At 37.2% G+C, this 21,584-nt stretch overlaps 1 protein-coding gene and 1 long non-coding RNA gene across 6 annotated transcripts in view; one reads left to right on the top strand and one right to left on the bottom strand.

The window, feature by feature from the left end:
* The window catches only part of LOC124224641 (uncharacterized), a 50,341-nt gene that overhangs the window by 10,910 nt on the left and 17,847 nt on the right, over positions 1–21,584 (bottom strand). Inside the window, exons 1-10 of one of the 4 annotated variants that reach the window (XM_069137670.1) lie at positions 13,580–13,838; positions 8,057–8,185; positions 3,554–3,684; positions 3,219–3,345; positions 3,002–3,127; positions 2,513–2,656; positions 2,308–2,396; positions 1,963–2,167; positions 1,644–1,804; positions 793–898 (exon numbers count right to left, since the gene is read on the bottom strand). In XM_069137670.1, coding sequence (XP_068993771.1) covers positions 793–898; positions 1,644–1,804; positions 1,963–2,167; positions 2,308–2,396; positions 2,513–2,656; positions 3,002–3,127; positions 3,219–3,345; positions 3,554–3,684; positions 8,057–8,176 — 1,209 coding nt within the window. In that variant the 5' untranslated portion in view covers positions 8,177–8,185; positions 13,580–13,838. Of the gene's footprint in view, positions 1–792; positions 899–1,643; positions 1,805–1,962; positions 2,168–2,307; positions 2,397–2,512; positions 2,657–3,001; positions 3,128–3,218; positions 3,346–3,553; positions 3,685–8,056; positions 8,186–13,102; positions 13,553–13,579; positions 13,839–21,584 lie in introns of those variants that run through there. The other 3 variants (XM_069137672.1, XM_069137665.1, XM_069137673.1) reach the window with 3 other exon arrangements.
* On the top strand, positions 10,138–17,392 carry LOC124224643 (uncharacterized). 2 transcript variants are annotated; one of them, XR_011177610.1, is made up of 3 exons: positions 10,138–10,313; positions 12,153–12,206; positions 17,082–17,392. It is a non-coding gene; the product is annotated as an uncharacterized lncRNA (long non-coding RNA). The 2 variants fall into 2 exon arrangements; XR_006884914.2 differs by lacking the exon at positions 17,082–17,392 and adding an exon at positions 12,386–12,634.

The raw sequence follows: 21,584 nt of genomic DNA, 5'->3' as shown, positions 1-21,584 counted from the left end.
ACCATCAACTAAATTTACTAGCATGATTCTGTGATATATGTTATAAACCCTACTAAAATCATTGAAATACGAGCCAAGGGCGACTAGCAATAACTAATCAAAAAGATAAATCAGGATGTAACAAAATACAACAAGGACAGATCACCAGCACATTATCAATGCTGCCCGAAGTACAGAATTTTCACTAAGATATAGCTGTTTATAAAAATCATGTGTGAGTTATCATGGAAATCAAGGGCGATCACCTAGTCTTTGTACACAGCAGTCCGAAAAATCGAACCTTTAGAAATGAGACAAAATAAATATGTAAATAACATACTGTACGAAGTGAAATCCTCAGACACGCTGTCTGCTTCTCCGCAACATGCATAAAGGTGAAGGTGATCACCCCACAAACGATTTAAACCAATTAAATATAAAATCAATGATATTAACGTGAAACTAGTCAGATGGAAAAAATAATCAATGAGATATGTTGAATCAGATGAATCGTTCGTCACGCTGTAACAATCAAGTTACAACAGGCCTGAACTCCAAAATGTTCAGCCCACCCAGTGCGCCCGCCCCCCCACAATAGCAGGCTGGTCGAGAGACCCTGATCCGTGATGTCATCTCCAAAGAACTAATCCCTAAAGCTGAAATTCTCTGTATCGAAAATTGGAGAGATTGACAAGAGGCGATCGAAGTAACTGTTTCTAGACAGTAAAAGAATTTTTGCCCCAGCATAGGAAGCTGGCTGCTGATTGGTCCCAGCATGATTAGGTCCTTGGGTTGCGTAATCGCCATGTTTACCTTGAGGACAACATTGCTGGGCGGAGTGTCATAGACGCCCACTTCGGACGCCATCACCATCATGTTATCCTTAGTGACGTAGAAACGCGATGGGCGCAGGCCATTTCTGCCAAACAAAAATTCAAAAATTCTTCTGTATTACCATCTTTGCATCAATTAATTATCAGCTGAATAATTGTTGTTCGTTCGTTCGATTGTTTTCCAGCCGGCATTCTCATATACCTCTGTATATACACACATATTTGTTACCTTGTTAAGTTCTTCCTATTAACCATATAGATAGCGATGGAAATAATATACATATTTATATACAACATACTCATACACCCAATGAGATTATGACTTCTTGTCGCACATTGTATTATATTTTAGCTTTTTTCACCTGAATAATTCAATCTGGTCCAAAGACTCCCGAGTACACGTTGATTCATATCATGTTATTTCCATTACCTCTATTATATACTTAAGATCATAATGTTTGTATAAAATCCTGTTGAGATAATAATTTTAAATGATTGTTGTACCCTGACATAATATATCCATGCACATAAATAAAAAAAAAAAAAGACAAGTCCAGATTAGAAAAAGTAAAAAGGGATTGAAGTTTGTGGGTTGACACAAGGGAAAAAATTTCAATTAAAATCTTACGCATTATAATAAAAATGTACAAGATTTTTACGACTTTCCAATTATACACAAAAAAAATTATGTGCTTCTAGAGGTAGAGTAGAAAAATAAAATTCATAAACAGATTCGACGACACAGATAGTTGGTGTGTGATGATAGAGTGTTCAAATATTAAGAAAATGGTACCTAACTGTTATTTCAGTGTAAAATGAAATGCCTTGTACCTGTCTAGTATAGCTCCAACGTAGCGACCATCCGTGAATGTTAGTAGGGCTGGTCCATCCCAGGGTTCCATTGCGCATGCTGCCCAGTGATAGAAATCACGCTTCTCTGTGGCCATTGTTAGATCGTTTTGCCAGGCTTCCGGGACCATCGTCATCACAGCCTATACGGAAAATAATAAAACTATTTTCATAGAGGTATTCGAAAGTTTCAATTTCATTTTCTAGTAATACGATAGTTGATTCAAAACCGATAATCCCCGATCTAAGGAATGTTGTCGATGACAACTTCATAAGGAATAGATAATGTGAAAGAACTCACCTCAGGTAGCGTGCGTTGACCAGCCATCACCAAGAATTCCAAGACACAATCAGCAGCTCCGGAGTCAGAGAGGTTCGGTTCAACAACAGGATAAAGTTGTTTCAGTTTATCGCCGTAGATAGGACTGCTCATGACACCTTCTCGCGCTTTCATTAGATTAACATTACCCCGCAATGTGTTTATTTCACCATTGTGGGCAAGAAGACTAAAACAATAGGCATAGTATTTTCATACTTAATATTTGCAACGCTTGTCTTACAGTCGTAGCGAAGATGCAGTTTTTATGTCTTAATATTGTCATAAAATATGGTTGAAGGTACATAGTTATTTTAAGTATTTTCTTACCGTAACGGGTGCGCACGTTCCCAACTAGGGAATGTATTGGTGGAAAAACGTGTGTGCACCAAGGCCAGATATGTTTCGAAGTCTGGGGACTGAAAACAAATACAACTTTAACGTTGAGAAGTGATCTGGTCGAAATAAATTTTAATTATAGAGGGACCCCGTTATGAACCAGGATCGTACAGAGGAAAGATTCAGTTGTGCCTACCGATAAATCTGTGTAATACTTCCATAGTTGATCGGCAGTGAATTGACCCTTGTAAACAACCGTCTTCAGAGACAAGGAGCAGATATAAAAACGGATTCCTGGCTGTGGTATAGTATGCGATGCCCTCTTGCGCAATACAAACACCTGAAAAATTACAAAATATTTCATCCAAATTGAAACACCAATAATAAATTCACCGTCAATCCAAGCAAGTGAGATTCTAAAATATTTTCCTGGCTTCATGTGTCACGTACTTTTACAGATTTGTACATTCATTTCAAACATACAGAATACATCGTTTCAAAAATGTTTAGAGTTCATCATTTGATCATTATTTGACCAATTGTGAGTAATTAAATTATAGCACATGTCATGTAATCTAGTAGAAATTTTTTTAAAACTACGATTACACACTGTTGGAAATCATATCGAACAAGAGATTCAGCTGTTGAGCAAGCAGTGTAAAATTATTCTAAGCTCTGAACTTACCTGGCGGTTCAACGCCTCGACCTCTTGATCCCCAGTGACAAATACTTGACGCGAATAGGGCTCGGTTTTGTAAGCGACCTGGCCGATTTTTGTATTATCTGTGGGCACGTCGCGCCAACAGATGATCTAAAACACGACAAATGAAAAGATTGAATATAATCAGTGATCTTCCATATGATATGAAAGTATGACGTTCTATATTACGGACAAAACATACCCGCAAATTGCACTTTTCAGCCAATTTAGCAAAGGCTTCTTCACTTTGTTGATGAGTGATTTTATCGAGGAAGAAAATTCCGGTTGCATAATGACCGAATTCGGGCAATTCAACGCCGTGCTGTTCACTAAGCAGATAAATTACTTCCATAATTTCACAAATCATATCAGTAGGCAATATATCATAAAAATAATTTGAAATTAGAAAAAAAAAAAATTTAACGTAATACTTCTTTTTAACAAGAGTAGATTGGCAAATTGATTATCGTTCGAAATGAGATGACAATAATTTTTTTTTTTTTCACTTTTTGGTAACGTATAATTCGTAATGCCTACCGAATTTCAGCAGCATAATAATCATGGGGAATAGCACAGAGTACACCAGCTCCGTCACCACTATCATTGTCACATGCACATGCACCTCTGTGGTTCATGCGCGCCGATAACTTTTCTGCATCTCGAACGATCTGAAACATACGTGATGAGAAAAACCAATAAAATTAAGCAGTTCGTTCTACAGCGAAAATTTGACTCTAATAATATATCTAGACAATTCAGTATTACGTGCAATTACTTTGAATACACCTGGGTGAAGAATGGTGTAGATAAAGCTGTGTTTGACTTTCCATCTTTTTGAATTTGAATGTAAAATTTTTTATTCATCGTTTGAGTTATTCAAGTAAAGTAGAAAAACTTAGTTCGTATCGTTTGTATGACATGGGTCAAAAGTGTAATATATTCCATGTATTCCACAAGCAAAGTTGTTGAATTTATCGGATATTTAACTATTGTTTGTACTGACGTTTTTTTTTTTTAAACACGCGAATTGTTCCTTCATAACGCTATGTTGCTCCCTTCAGGTTTATGTGCAATGGTGGGCAATAGAACAATTTCAGCTGGGGGTTAATTTCTTTTGAGTAAAACAGTTTGAATATAGATTGTTACGTATTTTTTTTTTAATACAACATATGTCGCTGTAACTAGACCTGAAAGTTCTTTCCATTTACGCCTACAAATGTTTCGATGCATTCAAAATATGTAATTGGGATGTCAAGTTTACAGAGTTTAACACCGAAATTATTGAATAAAATACTGGATCACCTGAGTTTTGATGATATATCTCAGCTTCGAGGTACGAATTAAGGGAAAAAATCCCTACGATATCCCATAATCATTATTTCAATTCACACTCAAATATAAGTCTAAAATAAATATGTGTTAATTGCCCTTCAAACAGAACTCGGGGTCAAACATGGAAAGTAGATTGGCATGATACGTAATAATTATAATAAACAACATACTCATAATATAACTCAATTATCAGGTATCTCAAAAAATTTGCACCAGGCTGCTAGAAAGCGTTTAAATTCAGCATTTTTAGAACTGGGCCCTCAACTTATAACCAAATACACGCAATATCTGATTCTGTTGAAAACTCATAACGCGAGGTATTCTTTACAACTTGTTAACCACACCCACCGTTGATTAATTGTACGTAATTTTGCGCAATTTAATTACCATCTGGGAAGAAATAGCAAGGTGAAATTAGTCAACGGTGAATCCTTGAATACCAACTGCATTTCCCTCGATAAATCACATCTACACTATACTGTAGTATATCACGTCTCTCCATAGTTGTATATCGGGTGATGCGATATTCAGAGGTCGTTTTCTGAGGCTACTAGGCACCGAACACGCCATCTTGCTCGCATTATGCCGAAACTATATTACAAACGGAAGAGGCACCTTTGCCCCTGGTGAGTACATGAACCTTAAGATATCTCAAAATTTAAATAGCGTGTAATTTGACGATAAACTGGGCGATAAATTGTACGGTCTATGTAATGAAATTGGTAACGCCGCACCAGGAGAAATACTGGATCTTTTTATCGAGCTTCAGGAGAGCAGTCAGGGAATGGAACAAGAGGAGAACAAGAAGCTAGCCAAATTAGTTCTACTGATTGATCAATATCTGGATTGGTTTGAAAGGTTTCGAATTACTTCCGAAGAAGAAGAACCCTCGTGGTGGTAAGACACGAGGATCATCTGATACTACGTTGGAATCGTCGGTCTGTGACTACATTATTCAACACCGTTCAATGGGAGAGAGAAAATGTAGAGAAACGTGCCCGTGATTTCAGGTACGGAACTTGCATCGTCGATTTGCTCGACTCCTACTTGAGCTCATCCTACAATTTGGTTGCTACTCACGAGGGGCCGCTGGTGAGTATTGATCGGGGTCCGCGCTTCTTTAGCGAGGAAAATGACTGTGCATATTAGCATTGAGGACGAAAAAATTGCGACGACAGGTGAAATTGTCAGGGCAATACGCGGTGAAGGGACAGTCCGAGATGCCGCCGAAAATAAGCGAACCCTTAGGCGGTCCAATCGGGTTGGAAGAACTTCTGCAGGTGCTCAAGTACGTGAGAAAGCACGTCAGGTGGTCGAATTTTACAAACTCATTTCGAAGCGAGTCGGAGAGAGCCGCGGAGTTGGAAGAAGATACTGTGAGTCGGTTAAACCGGAGAGTAAAATCGTACCTTGTCACGTCGTTCGAATGGTTTCAGGAAGAAGTAACAACCACGGTTGACAAACAGGAAGGTTATCAAAGGAGCTACAAAAGGAATCAACTCGATTATTACAACGATTGCGACGAGAGTACCGAGTCATTGATCGTGATGGTATGACGAAGGGATGATATTTTTCGACGAAAGTGTTATAAAGTCATAAAGATATTTCTTCTTTATGGCAGGTGAATCTTCAATGCGACAGATCATGCGGTCCGGCTCGTTTGAGAGGTGGATTTGAGGAGATGAGGGACTGGCGAAAGGAGATAGAGCTTTTGAAAAGAGATATGAAGGACAGGGAGCCGTGTTTGGAGAGAGATTTAGCCGCGATAGTATCGAAAAATGACGCGAGTATATCCTCCTTCAAGTCGAAGCTGGCTCAACTGAGATCGGTAAAAGAATCGTCCAGGGTAGATCACGACTTGTCGTCGAAGAAACCCGTGCACGAAAAGTACGTCTTCAACTTGGAAATAAAGTCGATTTATCCGAGTAGTGATGGAAATTTTGGTGAAAAATACGGTGAAACTATGCTACATTTAACTCACACACCGGAGCATATATTTGCTGCGCAAACTGAATGCTGTCTATATTAGCGAAAGGCGATATTTCGGATAAAATTTGTGAATCTTTACTAAAATTATACACTTTTTATACAATGATTCGTGAGCTTTGAATTTATATATCAGAGTAACTCTAACTTTGAACACGAATATTTTGTTTAATGAATTCTTGTTAATCTACGTTGCGTACGAACAACTTAAGAATATCAAAACAACTGACCGCATTCGAAGGTCTCAAAGACGGTGATGATGGTCGGTCTGACAGAGAGAAAAAAAAATAGTCCAACCGCAAGAAATTGATCAAGGTATTAAGTTGCACTGGTTTAGATGACCGTCAAATTCAATGCCTAGGTAACGAATCAACGTTCGATTCGGAAAAAAACAGAAGCAAATGGAAATGATAACCCTCTAGATACGCGGGTTGTGAAAGAGGTCGAGGTTGCGAAACTTTTGCATAATTGTTTAACTACCAATATTTGATCTAAGGTGGTATCAGCATTGATGAAGTGTCCTCATATTTGTCGGCGTTTCAATTTCGTAATACGAATGTTAGACGCAATTTTACATACGATCAGAGCGCCAAGCCAAGTTGCTTTGAGGACATTTTTGAACTCTGGTAGTGTATGTTAATAGTTACGCTCGGTAATAAGTAATTATGGCAAAAATAAGCACCTAACCGGTTGCTCAAATGCCAGTTTAGAGAAAAATCGCTGATCGAATTCTAGAAGATTAAACCGTAGAATGAGATGAGAACAGTTGTTCCTGAAGTAAATATTTATCGCTGATATGACTCGACAAAAAAAAAATTTCATTCATTCGAATTTAGTGCGGATACTAAAAAAAGTCTTGCCCACTCGAGATTGTCGTTAATATCTGTCTAAAACTTTATCTCGAAAGATATAAATCGATCATTTTTACTCAGATAAGCAGAGTGGAATTTGTCGAGCTTAAAAGATACACTGGGTCAATGCTAATCGATCAATATACAATACCACCACCTAGGAAGTGTGACTGATCTTCACGAAAGATAAAACTCGACTCAGCTCAATTTCGAAAAGTTGGATAATAGTCATTCGATGATTTCTTCCGAGAAAAATATCATACGACCCGACTGATTTTATGTAATCAACAAACGCGTATCCGAAAAATAAATTCACTACGAGATATAATGTTTGAAAAATTGGAAGAATTTAGCGATAATATAAAAATGGTTTAATGACAGCAGATAATAACTCCAATTTTCAAACATGATCTTATAAAAGTTTAGTTTCGTGAAATGTCATCGCCTACATTCGAATATGTAAGCAAAGTAAAAACAGTTATAAAAGTGTTGAATTTAGTCGACGCAACTGTCAGACTGGGTCAGTGGAAAATTTCTATTTACGAATTTTTGAATCTCATAGCGATTATTCTGGGACTAGTTCTGTTAATGAGGTAGAAGTTAGTAACGTCACTGTAACGATTCGTGCTTAGGAACGATCGTTACTTCGCACCTTCAGGATTGTCTGACAATGAGTAAATAAAAAAAAATATACTCATATTTCGAAAAGCCAACTCTTGAAAGTTATTCTAAAATTGCACAATGACGATTTTTGAATAATGTTTTCGCGGATGTTTCTTTAACTAATTTCAGTCTGGCGTCTTTTACCTTGATAAACGAGTAAGAATTGTGAAAAATGAAATATGATACATAAAATTACTGTATATCTCACCTTGTGGGATCGTTTCCCATCAATGGCGACTATAAATCCAACACCACAGGCATCTTTCTCAAGAGTTGGGTCGTAGAGGCCCTGCTTTACCGGTAGAGACCACGGGTCACCAGAGCTCATATTCGTAATCTGGAAACAAACATTTATCCATTTATTATTATACCCGGTTGAACGCAGTCTTTCAGTAAGTCGTTTATATCCTCTGTATATTACCAAGTGTTTACACGTGGATTTCACACTAATTCTCAGCCATTGTCGCTGAATAAACTTCATCAGACATATAATACATGTATAATAACGAAATCGGATACCCATCACAGCGTAGATTCAAATTAGTCGAGAGCATTATAATACTAATTTCGTTACAAGTAGGCAACTAATTAGTATGCTCGACCTCATCGAACTGTTGGCCAAACCTTAATTATCGATTCGCTTGAACTATTATACGTAAAATAGTACGCTCTTCTCCGAAGCCCATCGGTATAAATTTCTTCAAATTTATTTCGACGAGTCATTAAGATATTGAAAAACAACTCGGTGTTCGCTCAGCATCGTGAAATTATCGTACATGACATAAAACAAAATTGTCTCTGCTGCTCGCTGCGATGCGCGTGAGAGAAAGTTGGGCAAAAAGAATTTTTGTTCGCAAAAACAAGCTGACATATTTTGCGAAAAGTAGCAATGGAGTAGTTTGCACAAGTGCACAATATCGTCATCGTTTATAACTCGTTCATATTTCTCTTAATTTGTTATTCCGTAAATAAATACGATCTTTGAATATGAAAATGGATCTTCCCGTGAAACAGACAGTAATAATTACTGAATGAAAAAATTAACCTTACAGGCTCATATATCTATGATACGTAATAAGAATTTTTAATGTTAAAAAACGGTATCGACGATTACATAAGTACAGAGAGAATGCGTAACGTGAAGTGGAATTATAGAACAATTCGATAATCTCGTTATCATCGGATGTAATCACACCGTAAGTACGATATATAGAAATAAGAAATTTGAAGCCACAGTTGTCAAGTTGATAATACAATTATGATGTACTCGCGTATTTCGCAGCGATATGCAGTGCAGACCAGGTCTGGGGGTACGAAATATCTAAAACCATCTCGCTATCAATTATCACATCGCAGACTAAAGTAAAACGCAAATTTTCCCGTCACATAATATGGTGATGACGAAGAAAAAAAAAAGTACAGAGAATATATCGGAAGAAGACTTTCAGTTATCAATCTAGACCGCATATAAGACGTATTTGAACGAGTGAAACGTTACAATTAGTCGCCTGCATGTTGGATATCACCATGTTTAGTAAGGTTTACAAAAGTTTCTTTTGTTTTTATTTAATATACGTACAACTGGCACGTTTGAATAGGATGTACAAATAAAAATTTCCACTCACATTCCAACTGCAACAATAATGCAACTCGAACTTTATTCCGTTGTTCACACTGTAGATGCTCAATTTACAGAAAACAATTTTTCCGTTGTGTATGAAAACTTTTTCAAATTTCAATCGGCGTAAAACGCGATGGACCAGGACAACGGTATTCGTACTCGTATAAAATATTGATTTTTGGATTTCGCTTTGGAGTTCGCTTATTCGAACGAACATTGGAAGACTCGTCGAGACTCTAGACGACGGCGGGTTGCACGATTATTGGCGCATGGTTTATAGTTGCATAACAAGTTCATTATCCAGGGTCAGTACAAATGTGCGCATCAATATTGAAAACCCGTACCTACCAGTGAGTATTGGAAAATTATAAGTTGCGCAACTAACTGCACGACACAATCAAGCTTATCGATTCGTGAACATAATCCTGATGCTGGTGAAAATAAATACTTTAGCAGGGTTCTAGTTAACTACGCCAGTTTTCGATTCACTCGTAATCGGGCATCGTATTTGTCTCTAATATCGGATACAAGAATCGAATACACGAGAGCGTAACGTACCCTGCTAAGTTTTATCGATACCTTCGTAACGTCGTGTATTGAATATCGGAGCTGCACACAATCAAGTGAATTTAATTCCTACACGACGCGTACTCGAGTTTCTACTCCGTCGTAGCGTTTGTGCATCGCACTGCAGGCATGCGTCAACTGCACAATTGCAGCAGCGACGATGCAGATGGTGGTGCTTTTATGACTTCGAATGATATATTTTCAACGCACGATAATAATTATAATTTGTCATCGTTTTTACACCTCCGTGCACTGAAGAGGAACAAATACTGCACTGGTGGGTGTTTTTATTTTTCATCGATTGTACCGATCTGCGAATGATAATCGAGCAACAAGAATTTTTGCAAAACGGAGCTTCGTAATCACGCCAGTTTTGTGTTAGAATAATTATAAAGTTTCCTTATTCGAGGGGTTTTACAGTTCGGTTCACTCAAGTTCTTTTTTAAACGCGACCCAGTTTAATTTATTTCGCGTACCGAATGCCCAGCCTGTAAAGAATATGCAGTAGAAGGCGAAATTTATTCATCTCTGAGAATTCTATGACGTGTTCTAACGACTACAGCACCATTTGTGTAAGTGCGCGAATTTAGAGTTATATTAATTCTCTTAAGCGGAAGCATTAAATTACATTGGCATACATGCATCGTAAGTCTGCTGTGGCAAATACCCGATGTATTCACAATTTACATACGTGCGGTATAATCTGTAGAGTGAAACCAACGTCACTAATCTATTTAGATTACGGGGTCGTCCAACTGCGATGTGTTTGAGCATATAACGTAAGCTAAACGACGACGAGGAGATTCGATTCTTCTTCTCATATCGTAATACTTTCATAGCACAAGATTTTTCTTCGTTTTATCACAATGTTACGTTACGTTGTATTATGTTACATGATATTGTTATGTTAGGTTACGTTAGTTATGGCTATGTTACACTTTTTTTGCAACTCTTCACTCACCATGCGTTAACTGTTTACGAGAGATAAAATATTATTTATAATCAGTTGCTACATGTAACTCTTCTCGGTATCGTTATTCTACATATAATATTGCGTACGTATATAACGTTTTAAATGCGTCTGCAAGAATAATTTGTATAGATGCATGTATGCAATTAGCGCATAGAATGTAAATAATTCAAAACCTAAATGCGATAGTAACGATTATCTTTTCACGCGAATATTCAACTTGTGAAGAAGATGTTATGTAAAAAAAAAAAACAATTGTTCGCACGACTAATTTACAACTGCATACAGTGCCCGTAGAATTTTTATCAACAATTAGGAAATTCCTTAATAGCATAAGTGAACCAAATAAATCAATAAATATATATTTTATCGCAATCGGTCGTTGCAGCATTTTTGTCAAATTAATTCAACAAAAAGACACGTACGGATATATTAATCTTTGGCTATTTTCTCCGCAAATAAAATCATCAATAGAAATTGTGAACAACGACAAACCAAATACATGGACGCAATAGTTTCAGGACGTTATATATATTTTATATCCTAGAAATTGGTATTCGTACGAATAGAAGGTTGCAAAAAAAATCCGGGAACCTTTCTTCGATTTCTTCAATTTTCCTACCTACACTCAACTGAACTCTCGACTCTAGTTTCCGTTTGCGGTTGATTACAAGTGAAAAAATATCACGACAGCATAAAAAAAAAAAACACAAGAAAGTAAATTGCTGTTGAAAGGTGGACAACCGGTACAGTTGTCTGTTAGTGAACTATCAGGGCATATATTTATAACGTGAGTTTAAAAATAACCTTAATATATAATCTAGATATAAAGAACGTTGTCGAAAAATTGTGAAAGAAAAATTGAGCGATCACTGCCTGCACAGATGCGAGTTGCCGAGAAATTGGAACTCGTTCAAAACTACACGGACGTTAATGAATGAGACAAGAATATAGAAAGAAAAAAAAAAAAAAAACAGAAATTTTCCGCAACAGAAATGAAAAAGAATTAGAATACTTGCACAAGATTGATTCACTATCTAAAATTTAGTCGCGGTAAAAATGATCGATTGTTAATAGAGAGATCAATAATTATAGGCATGTGTGTCTATATAATGTTATTAGATATTCGTATCACCGTTGTTTCAGAATCCAGCATTAATTTCCCGGCAGCCATAGGAAGTCCTTGCGAGTTTACGATACGTGAGTAAAATGTTCAAGCGATAACGTTCCAGCCGCATGGTCCGACTAAAAATACGTTTCTTATAATGTTACATATAATACATAATACGCGTCTCGAACGTAGCGCTGCGGTCGATTAACTAGTTTTTACAGCTTTTCCTTTTTTTTCAATTCCATTGCACATTCTTCTCCTTTTTCAGCGACGCGGTTACGGCTAAATTTATATAATCGCAAAGCGAAACAGATTCGGCGACAATTCAATGTTCCGTGCAAATAACGGTAAGCTGGTTTAGGAGGCGAAAAAAGGACAAAAGTTCGAGATAGAAGGACAACTAGGCAGACAAACAATCAGCTTCATATTGAACCGCGTACGTGGCGAAAAATAAGATGGGTGTGCCATGAGAGTACGGTTGTAAAAATCGAACCGGTGAATCCAGTTAAGCACGAAATTACAGGCATTTGTATCTCTAGCCAAAAACGTACATTGTTTTACTCGAACAAAATTGATTGAACCGAAGCTTTGATTATTACTGAATAACGAGATTCTAAAAAAAAAAGAAATCTTTGAACAAATTGATTTATCAAGAAATACTTTGGTAAGTGTTATAATAAAATCAATTGCACGAAATTTGACAATCAAGTCAAGTGAGTTCTATAACAATAAATACTATTCTTACGTCAAAAACGAACTTTTCTCAGCTGCCTGGCAACGAGTTTCGAGTTCTATTTAACCTGACAATATCCAGCTGCTTTGTAAAATTTTTGTAAACGATAACAGTGACTTGAACTAATCAAATTGCATCTGTCATTTTTAAGTTTTTCAACAACTTTTTCATTCTCATCACGACTCAATTAACAAATGATTAAGTGCTATACCTACGCTTCAGATATGATTGAAGTGATTGAAATATTTGTACCTGAGAATACACCGCAGTTTCCTCTTTGGAACGGCGAATAAAGTGATGGTTGTAAAATAAATTCACAAGTAGAAATCTTCACTTTATTTTTCCTCACAGAGATCACTGACAACGAGTATATGAATTATACGAGGCACCGATTTGCGTTTATAATAAATTTACCAGCGTAGTTGAGAAACGTTTGCACTATTGATAAATACCGATGGTACTTTCCTCCTTTTTTTTATTTAATTAAATTTTTTACGTAGGCGCGAACTTTAATCGATAGCCGATATATATATATATATATGTGTGGGAGGGTATATAATCAATGTTACATTAGATACTTAAAGTATCCATACGTAACTGTATGTATGTACGTATATTTCCGGTTGTTCGCGGTGCGTTTGTAACAATACGTAATATTTATTATTATTATTATTATCGTTAATTATTACGTGTATATTATTGCGATAAAAAAAAAGTGCATATTATAACCTTTAGACGTTAGAAGCGCAGACGGTATAAATTTATCGATGATCCTCGAAGATGATCGGTGGGGGTGGTAATTCCAATTAGTTGAAAAAAAATTACCACATCCGCAGCGAGTTAATATCGCGCAAAAGCTGTGACTGTACTTATCATATAGCTGATCGTTGATTTATTGAAAATATATGTTATAAGTATACGTATGTATAACGAAGAGTGAGGTGGTAGCACGATCTCGCACTGACACACCGGCGGCTACGAAGCTTCGGAACAGACTGACCGACCGAAGCATCACTCGGCGCTTTCGGAAGCACTCGGATTCGAGAGAGGAGAGCGAGAGAGAAAAAAAAAAGAGAGAGAGAGGGAGAAGGTGTGTGGGAGGGAAGGAGAGAGAGAGAGAGAGAGAGAGAGAGAGAGAGAGAGAGAGAGAGAGAGAGAGAGAGAGAGAGAGAGAGAAAGAGAAAGAGAGAGGTCCATGTCCAACTAACTGCCACTGCTGCCCCCTACGAACTTTATGCTAGTGCAATATATGTATGTGTGTGTAAAGTGTGTCCGTAGAATGAATTCTATATGTATATATTGCGAATACCAGACATTGAGTATTTCGCTTGGGCAACGTAACGTCTGGCTCTACTTTGAGCAGCCTCCATAATGTAATGCACGAGTCGTAATACACGGGGGTGGGGGGATAACTGCAGCGATGTGTGAGGATTAAAATAAATGGGAATTATGGAATGCAAATTTTATTGCAGGGGAGTTATTTGCATTATTTCACATGAGCAGGTAATTGAGCGGTAACAGGTAACGTGTGAAAAATATAATAAATTTGAAAATTAAATCGTTTTTCGATTACAATTCCTTGGAGAATATATTCAACTTTTATTCATACAAGATTTTTATCGTTGTAACTTTCAAGGTCCAGAATACACTTACATATATGATATTCCGATTTGAAATCATTGCTCGTGACAATGGGAAAAACACGGTTGAATTCAGTAGAAATGATGAAAGAAATGAAAAAACTTTTACGCAGTATTGAAATAATATAATTTCAACGCGTACCGAATGACTTATTATGCGTGTAAATGAATTCGCTGATTTCGATACGTTAGAACATATTATTAAATCAACAGTTACAAGTTCAAAATTTCAAGTAGATTTTACGATATAATACGTTACTACTTATAATATAATAATTCTAATTTGAAGAATCACTTTACTATAAAATATTTGTTATAAAATGTTGAAAAGCAAAAAATCTATTCTCAGTATAGATTCAGGAATTAAAAATTCTAGGATATCTTAATGACAGGCTGGTAGGAATCTGATTTCGATTCCGTAGAGTACTCGATATATAAACCGTAACCGGTTTTTTATTTCTTTTCTTTTGTCTTGCTACGTATACGTATAATATGAGAATTGTTTCCCAGTGTCCGTTCCATGCCAACTGCAATAAGTGCGGCTGCAGCAGCGTCTAAAATCAATAAACCGTACGCTTCTTGACTCGAAGTTCTTCAAGTGCAGGCAAGATTACATTTAAACCTGTTCGTCGTCAATGCGTACAAAACACCGTGTATCTAAAATATCTCAAATTTGAAACTCCCTCGTTATTATAGTCGTGATTAATGCACAGTTCTCAACTATTTTTCTCAAGTAAATATACGTATAAGAATGCTGGATATGATGCAAAGTGAAAACAAGTTTTTGAGTTGTTAAACCCGAGAATACTTGTGCCAAATTTTCTTGTTATTTCAACGATGCCTACCCATATTTTCCCAGAGTTTTCTCTATCGACTATACAAACATGAAATGAAATTCAGCAAAAAAACTAAAAAAAAAAAGGCTGTAAGTGTCTGCAATCAGATGTAAAAAAAAAAAAATAATAATTAGGAAAAACTGTTTTTCCTCAATGCATACCTTCATAAAAAGTTATATAAAGTGGTACTCGCAGCTTTTTTAATTATCCTCTTTAATTTTTCTCACTTCACCTCCTGCAGCGAAGTATTTTAAATGTAAATGTCTACACGTATGCAAACTCTGCAAACTCCGAGACGGTACATACATACATTTTTGCAAGCTATGCCGTGTGTGAAACGGCATCGTTTCTGCAAGCCGTGCAAGCATGAATAAATAAATATTCACCCAGTAAGCACACATGCAGCTCCGCTAGATCCGTATAATAATCCGGCGAGTGAAATGGCGTGCGAACTGCATCGACTTTCGAGCATCCCTAAAAGCATGTGTATAACGAACACGTCCAAAATTAGTGCAGCTAGCCTAGACAAGAATAAACTCTTCGCTGCCGTCTCCGACCCAGCATTCGTATATATATACACACACACACATATATATATATATATATATATATATATATATATATATTGAACGGGTACGGTTTATCTTGGGGTCAGAGCCTATGAGATAAACCCGTTATTCTGTGTTCTTTGTCACTTTATAATGAACCCCCACTGATGGGCTAAAAGTAGGATCAGCTTATCAGACCCAAAAAAACCCTGGATAGTCGAACTACACCTTTGATTCCGGCTGGAGACAAGTGAGAGAGGCGTATGTCACCTATTCGGAGACACGGTCTTACCGGTAGTACTCCCTTCTAATCGCGAACTCGGAATAAACAGAGTCGCCTGCCTATTTCTGCTGTGGTTTACTGACCCCAAACACTTCGAATCTTCCAGACCAGGGACTACCTTGGCTGGCTTGCTGGTTTTCTTCCCCTCCCCTCTTCAAGGTGAAACTTTATGTTAGAGAAAGAGTGCATGTTTAGAATGTAAAACTGCTTCGATAGCGATAATTCGAATACATTTGATAATGACCGAGGTCGGCGATCTGGTTTATAAAATTAACAATAGAGAAAAAAAATTGTAAAATAAAAATAAATAAATAATAATATTCGGGATTTATCGGTTCTGCTCCTAAGACTGTCCCTACAGTTCAAACGTTTTATATCTTTCCTAATTCTCTTTAGCAGTCCCCGGCTATCGTGGACTCTAATAAACAATATCTACCTAATATTGGAACTAAGCGCTTTGCTTGAGGTTCCTCTCCCTAAATTTGGAGCTAAATTCGACAATGTTCTCTAGGCGAGCAACATTTCGTATCAATACGACGCAGCTCGGCGCTTTGCCGGTCAACTGGTGCCCGCTCTTCGTGGTCCTCCAGTCTTATACTCTTCCAGGGCTGTGCTCAGGTTGGTTTGTCGACGTCATTTCCCTATTCGTGTGTCATGTCATGGGTCATCGTCCGTCGTCTTTGTTCATTATTTTGGGTTTATGTAGGCCTCTGTCGATGTCGATGGTGGTCTCGATCAGCTGTCCGTTACAATTGTTGTCGTGATTTGTGTATGTCACGGGCATTGTTGATATTATGCATTCTTGAACAGCTGTCCGTTACAATATATATATATCATCATATATATATATATCAATATATATATCCTAGACCGTCGTAGTCTAGGATCGATAACTGGGTCTGATTCGAAATTTTTTTTCCGCAGCCTAGCTGGAGGGGGAGAAAAGGCATGTGGGGGGATTTTGGTAGGAGAACAGAATGTCATCCGTCTTCTGGGACAGCTGCCATCCCGGCGATTTACTACCACAAGGGTTGAACTAGAAGCGATTTCCGCCTTTCTCGGAACGATAAGACCGCTCTACTCGGACATTTTCACCTTGTCGACAGACATCTTATATCACGTTACGTTCTGTTAAGATGTCTAATTCTTTTAAAAAATTAATATACGTATAAGTTTAACGGGAGTGGTCGACATGATTTTTTGGAAAAAGTACGTGGGCCTTAATTTTTTTTTTTTTTTTTAGTCGAACATTATCACGCGAAACTTATCTTCCGGTCACGAGGTAGTTGCAAAGATAATTATTTCATTGTCCTTTCCGAATATTCGAAATTTTTTTTTTTTACTTGTAAAAGGAAGATATTTTTCATATTGTTTCAGGCTACTCGTAGCTTTGAAAAAAAATCAGTGGTATTGAATTTCTTGTCAATAAATTTGACTTTGCACTTGAACGTCATTTTATAGGACAAAATTGCGTAACATAGAATATAATGGCTTACAATTAGCATCGCGCAAATATTAAAAAGAATTGTATGCGTGTATTTGAAAATTTATCTCTCTGTTTGAATTATCGCATTAAATATCGCATTGAAATAAATTCGACGCGTTTCAACGAGAAAAAATTTTCTCGACGCTCTAACTAGGTGTTAAATATTTGCAAATTTCTATTTAGCAAATTACTTATCGTAGGTACCTATTACCTCAGAAAATTGACATAAATTTACAAAATGTAGAATCAACATTGAAACACACTTTGCACGCTATTTGCAACTTCAGTGTCTTATACAATGTACCGTAAATCAATTTACAATTATTAAGTACAGTAAAGGCGAGAGTTTGAAAAGCCTGTAATACACGCGTTACTGCAATATTAATCAATATTCGTTCTCTTGTATAACGCCGACGGTTAATCAGACTTACTCGGAACGGAACTGGGCGTGTTCCGGCCATTACAATTATTCGAAATACCTCGAAGGATGTAAGCGAGTATGTAGCAGATAGGATGTGGTTTACACGGAGCGGAGTTCATTTACGTGGGTAGTTAGTTACCCTTTTGTAATCCCTGGCTCAAAGTCTGCCGGCCTGCAAGTTCTGGAGAAGTCTACGAACCTAGAATATGTGTGATTTTTCGACATAGGGTTTGCTGTATTTCAAGCCCGAAACCAGCGGAAAACGCTGAACGACAATCGCGACTCCCGTTATTATGGAATAGTTTTAAATATTATTGAGAATGCGGTTTGGTACAAGTTTCTTGCCGGTGTCGTTGACCAGTTTTTAATCAACGAAACGAGTTTCTACGAGTCATCGAAGTATTATCGAATCGTGTAAATTCATCGTGTCTGGATGACCGTGCCGTAATTTTGACTATCGCAAAAATGTAGAATCGCATGAGACAGTTTACTGTAGATATTGTCGGAATCGTGTGGGAGAGGTTTTTGTTATCTAACTTCACGCAAGTCAAAAACTAATCTATGTCTCGCCCGATTGAAAAAATGCATTCTAGCTTTTACGTTGAAGGAAGACTAATCTCTCTACGTATCACTTTTTCCGATATATATATATCAAGATGCAGGCAATAAAAGTCTTAGAATTATCATTCATAATTATTAACACCGCATAGTTGTGGACAAAAAAAAAACGGAGGCAAGGCAAAAATTTTTTCATGTCCGAAGACACGTCTTGACCGCGTGCGCGCGGAATTTGTCGTCGCAAATTATCGCACTTATCATATTTATATTTACTTAAGATAGTCGCAATTTTAACGGCGTACTTACGCAGGAAACACGATTCACGTCATCGCGGGCTGGTCATTGATGTTTTTTAATTCAATAACATTACAAGGCCTGTTTTCTCAAGAATTTTATACCTATATATGGATGATTATAGAATTATTACAAATTTCGCATACAGCACAAATTGTGCAACTCGTTGTCCACGAAATGTATTACAAAAATATCAAAATAAGATTTCACGATAAATAACGTAAGTGGAATCAAAGAATGATTGCATGATTTAAACGTGATATAACGAAATACGCACAATCAGTAAATTAGAAAAAATTCGTTCCAAAGTCGACAGCTTACACAATATTTGCGATTCATTATACTAGCTTTAATAAACATTCATTTTTAAATATCTAGGCAGAATCAAAGTCGTTGATAAGACGCTACACGAGTAGGCAAAAAAGAAAAAACAATTCGCAAGAAGAAAAGAGATATGGTTGAAAATTTTTCTGCACAAGTAATTGTTGAACAGTTTTACTAGTGAACAAAATAATGACAAGAACTTGGCTTCGTTATAATTTTCTCGTACAGACGGAAGGCTGGATAAGGTATAAAATAGACCCCAACCATTGAAACTGGTTTAAAGAATCTTATATACATGATATGTATATCAGCGTTTCAGTTTGCAATTAAAAACTTTATAATAAAACGACTACATAACAACATATTCAGATACACCCGTACAGCGATACTACAGCCGCAAACTAACCGCGGAAATATTATTCGCTAATACTTGACCGCTGCGACGCACATTCGCGGTATTTTTGTATGAATGAAGATCATGAAAAACGGCAAGTGTATTATAATCGATATGCATTGTTAAAAAATTTTATATGGAACTTCGTACACTGTATTGGAAGTTTTATTCGGATACGGAACAGTGAATTCACCATACATTTACCGTTTATTCAATCTGCAAATACAATAAATGTACCGGATACAATATTTAGTAAATTAAAATTATTTTTTTTTTGTATTTTTCTAATAAATATTAGGAAAATAAAAAAAATTTCATTTCAAATCTAAGACAAATTTTTTGTACGATAACTGTGTATCAAATTCACAATCATTTTCAACTGTGTATACCCAACACGAGATGTACAGTTATAGAATTGCACACATAGTTATCCGAGAGATAAAATTGATCAATCAATAGCCATTCTTCAGTAAAATGATTCCATCCTTGGAAAGGTCCGTGTCAAAATTTTCTTCGTTCGTAATAATATAATTATTTCTTCAAATTTGTATTAGACATTTTTGTCGTAGGATCAATCGTTCAGGAATTATTTTGAAAGAACCAATTTTTTGTATCTTCAATCCAAGATGGCGGACACCCCGGATTGAGGATTGTTCAACGGGTAGTAAATGTTAGTCCGCTAGTCCGTGAAGTCGAGTTTCATCAAGTAGCAGAACTCGAGTACGGTAACTATGAAGCGCTAAGTCCTGAAAGTCAAAAGTCACCAGGTCAAAGACCTGGACAGCCAAATCTACGTAGCGTTTTTCCTGGATGTCAAGATCCACCAGGTGGAGGATCTCGAAATCTGCGGAGCGCGATTCTCATACGTCCGCTCTAACGCGCGGTAGTTTCCAGACTGAGAGATTCGGTTTGCTGATTTTCGGTTAGCAAGAGAAAAAAAAAATTATGAGTGACGTCACTTTCTGAACATCCGAACTTTAATACTAAGTAAGATATATGATGTACGATGTATGATGATTGGGGAGACAGAGTGGAAAAATAGTTGCAAAGTTAAATTTTTTACTAACTGTCGAATTCAGGGTAAAAGCGGTGCTAACAAGATAACATCGGCGGTAAAAGGGGACAAAGAATACAGGGAAAAGATTCCGTTAAAAAAAAAAAGAAAAAAAATTTCCAGTACCGTTTGTACAGACGGAGTGATTAAAGCGCGTGCACAAGATAAACGATAAGCTCGATGACTAATCGGAGCCGGTGCCTCGTGCTCGACGGCCAATCCCACAGTGGCGTCATTCATGTGTCGCGTGGTTTGATTGTAGCACACCAACCAAGAGTTAGACGTCTGGTTTTACGCATGGAGGGCACGCGCTCAGACACTGATAACCACGATGATAGGGGTGAATTTTTGTTCGACCCTTGATAATGATTCTCCGTCGTTGACGACGCAGTTCGCCGCGTGTCAGCAGAAATATTGCTCCGTTGAGATAACCCTCGACAACCTTGATGGAAGGGGGGTCCGAGTCGAAACGTGTAACTCGCATCCGTTTTGCGTCGGTATAATATAACAGTTTTTCCCATAAGTCGGGGGAAAGATGACGAAAAGCAACGCGTGACTCGCAGACCGAAATGCCTGGTCACATACCTGTAACTTGGATGGATGGAGAGATTGGCTTCGGCTGGATTCGGGCGAATCCATTATCATTAATTGCACGAACGCTACTGATAGGATAACACGGGCGTCGTTTTGGCATTTTTCAAACACCGCGATAGCGTGACGATTGCTTATAAATGCTGATCGGCGTGATGCGGAATTTGCGAATGACCGCGAATGAACAACGCGTTGACCGTTGGATCGAGATAGCGATCAGTTATTTATTTTAACTCGCTATTGCGGCTTGGATATAGTCTTTTGCGTTACAAGTCGAGGTTCTCCGATTCGTTTACATGCAAGAA

The sequence above is a fragment of the Neodiprion pinetum genome, chromosome 1, assembly GCF_021155775.2.
Source record: "Neodiprion pinetum isolate iyNeoPine1 chromosome 1, iyNeoPine1.2, whole genome shotgun sequence".
Taxonomy (NCBI): Eukaryota; Metazoa; Arthropoda; class Insecta; order Hymenoptera; family Diprionidae; genus Neodiprion; species Neodiprion pinetum.
Note: the sequence above shows the minus strand (reverse complement) of the source record. Positions and strands in the feature narration are given on the sequence as shown.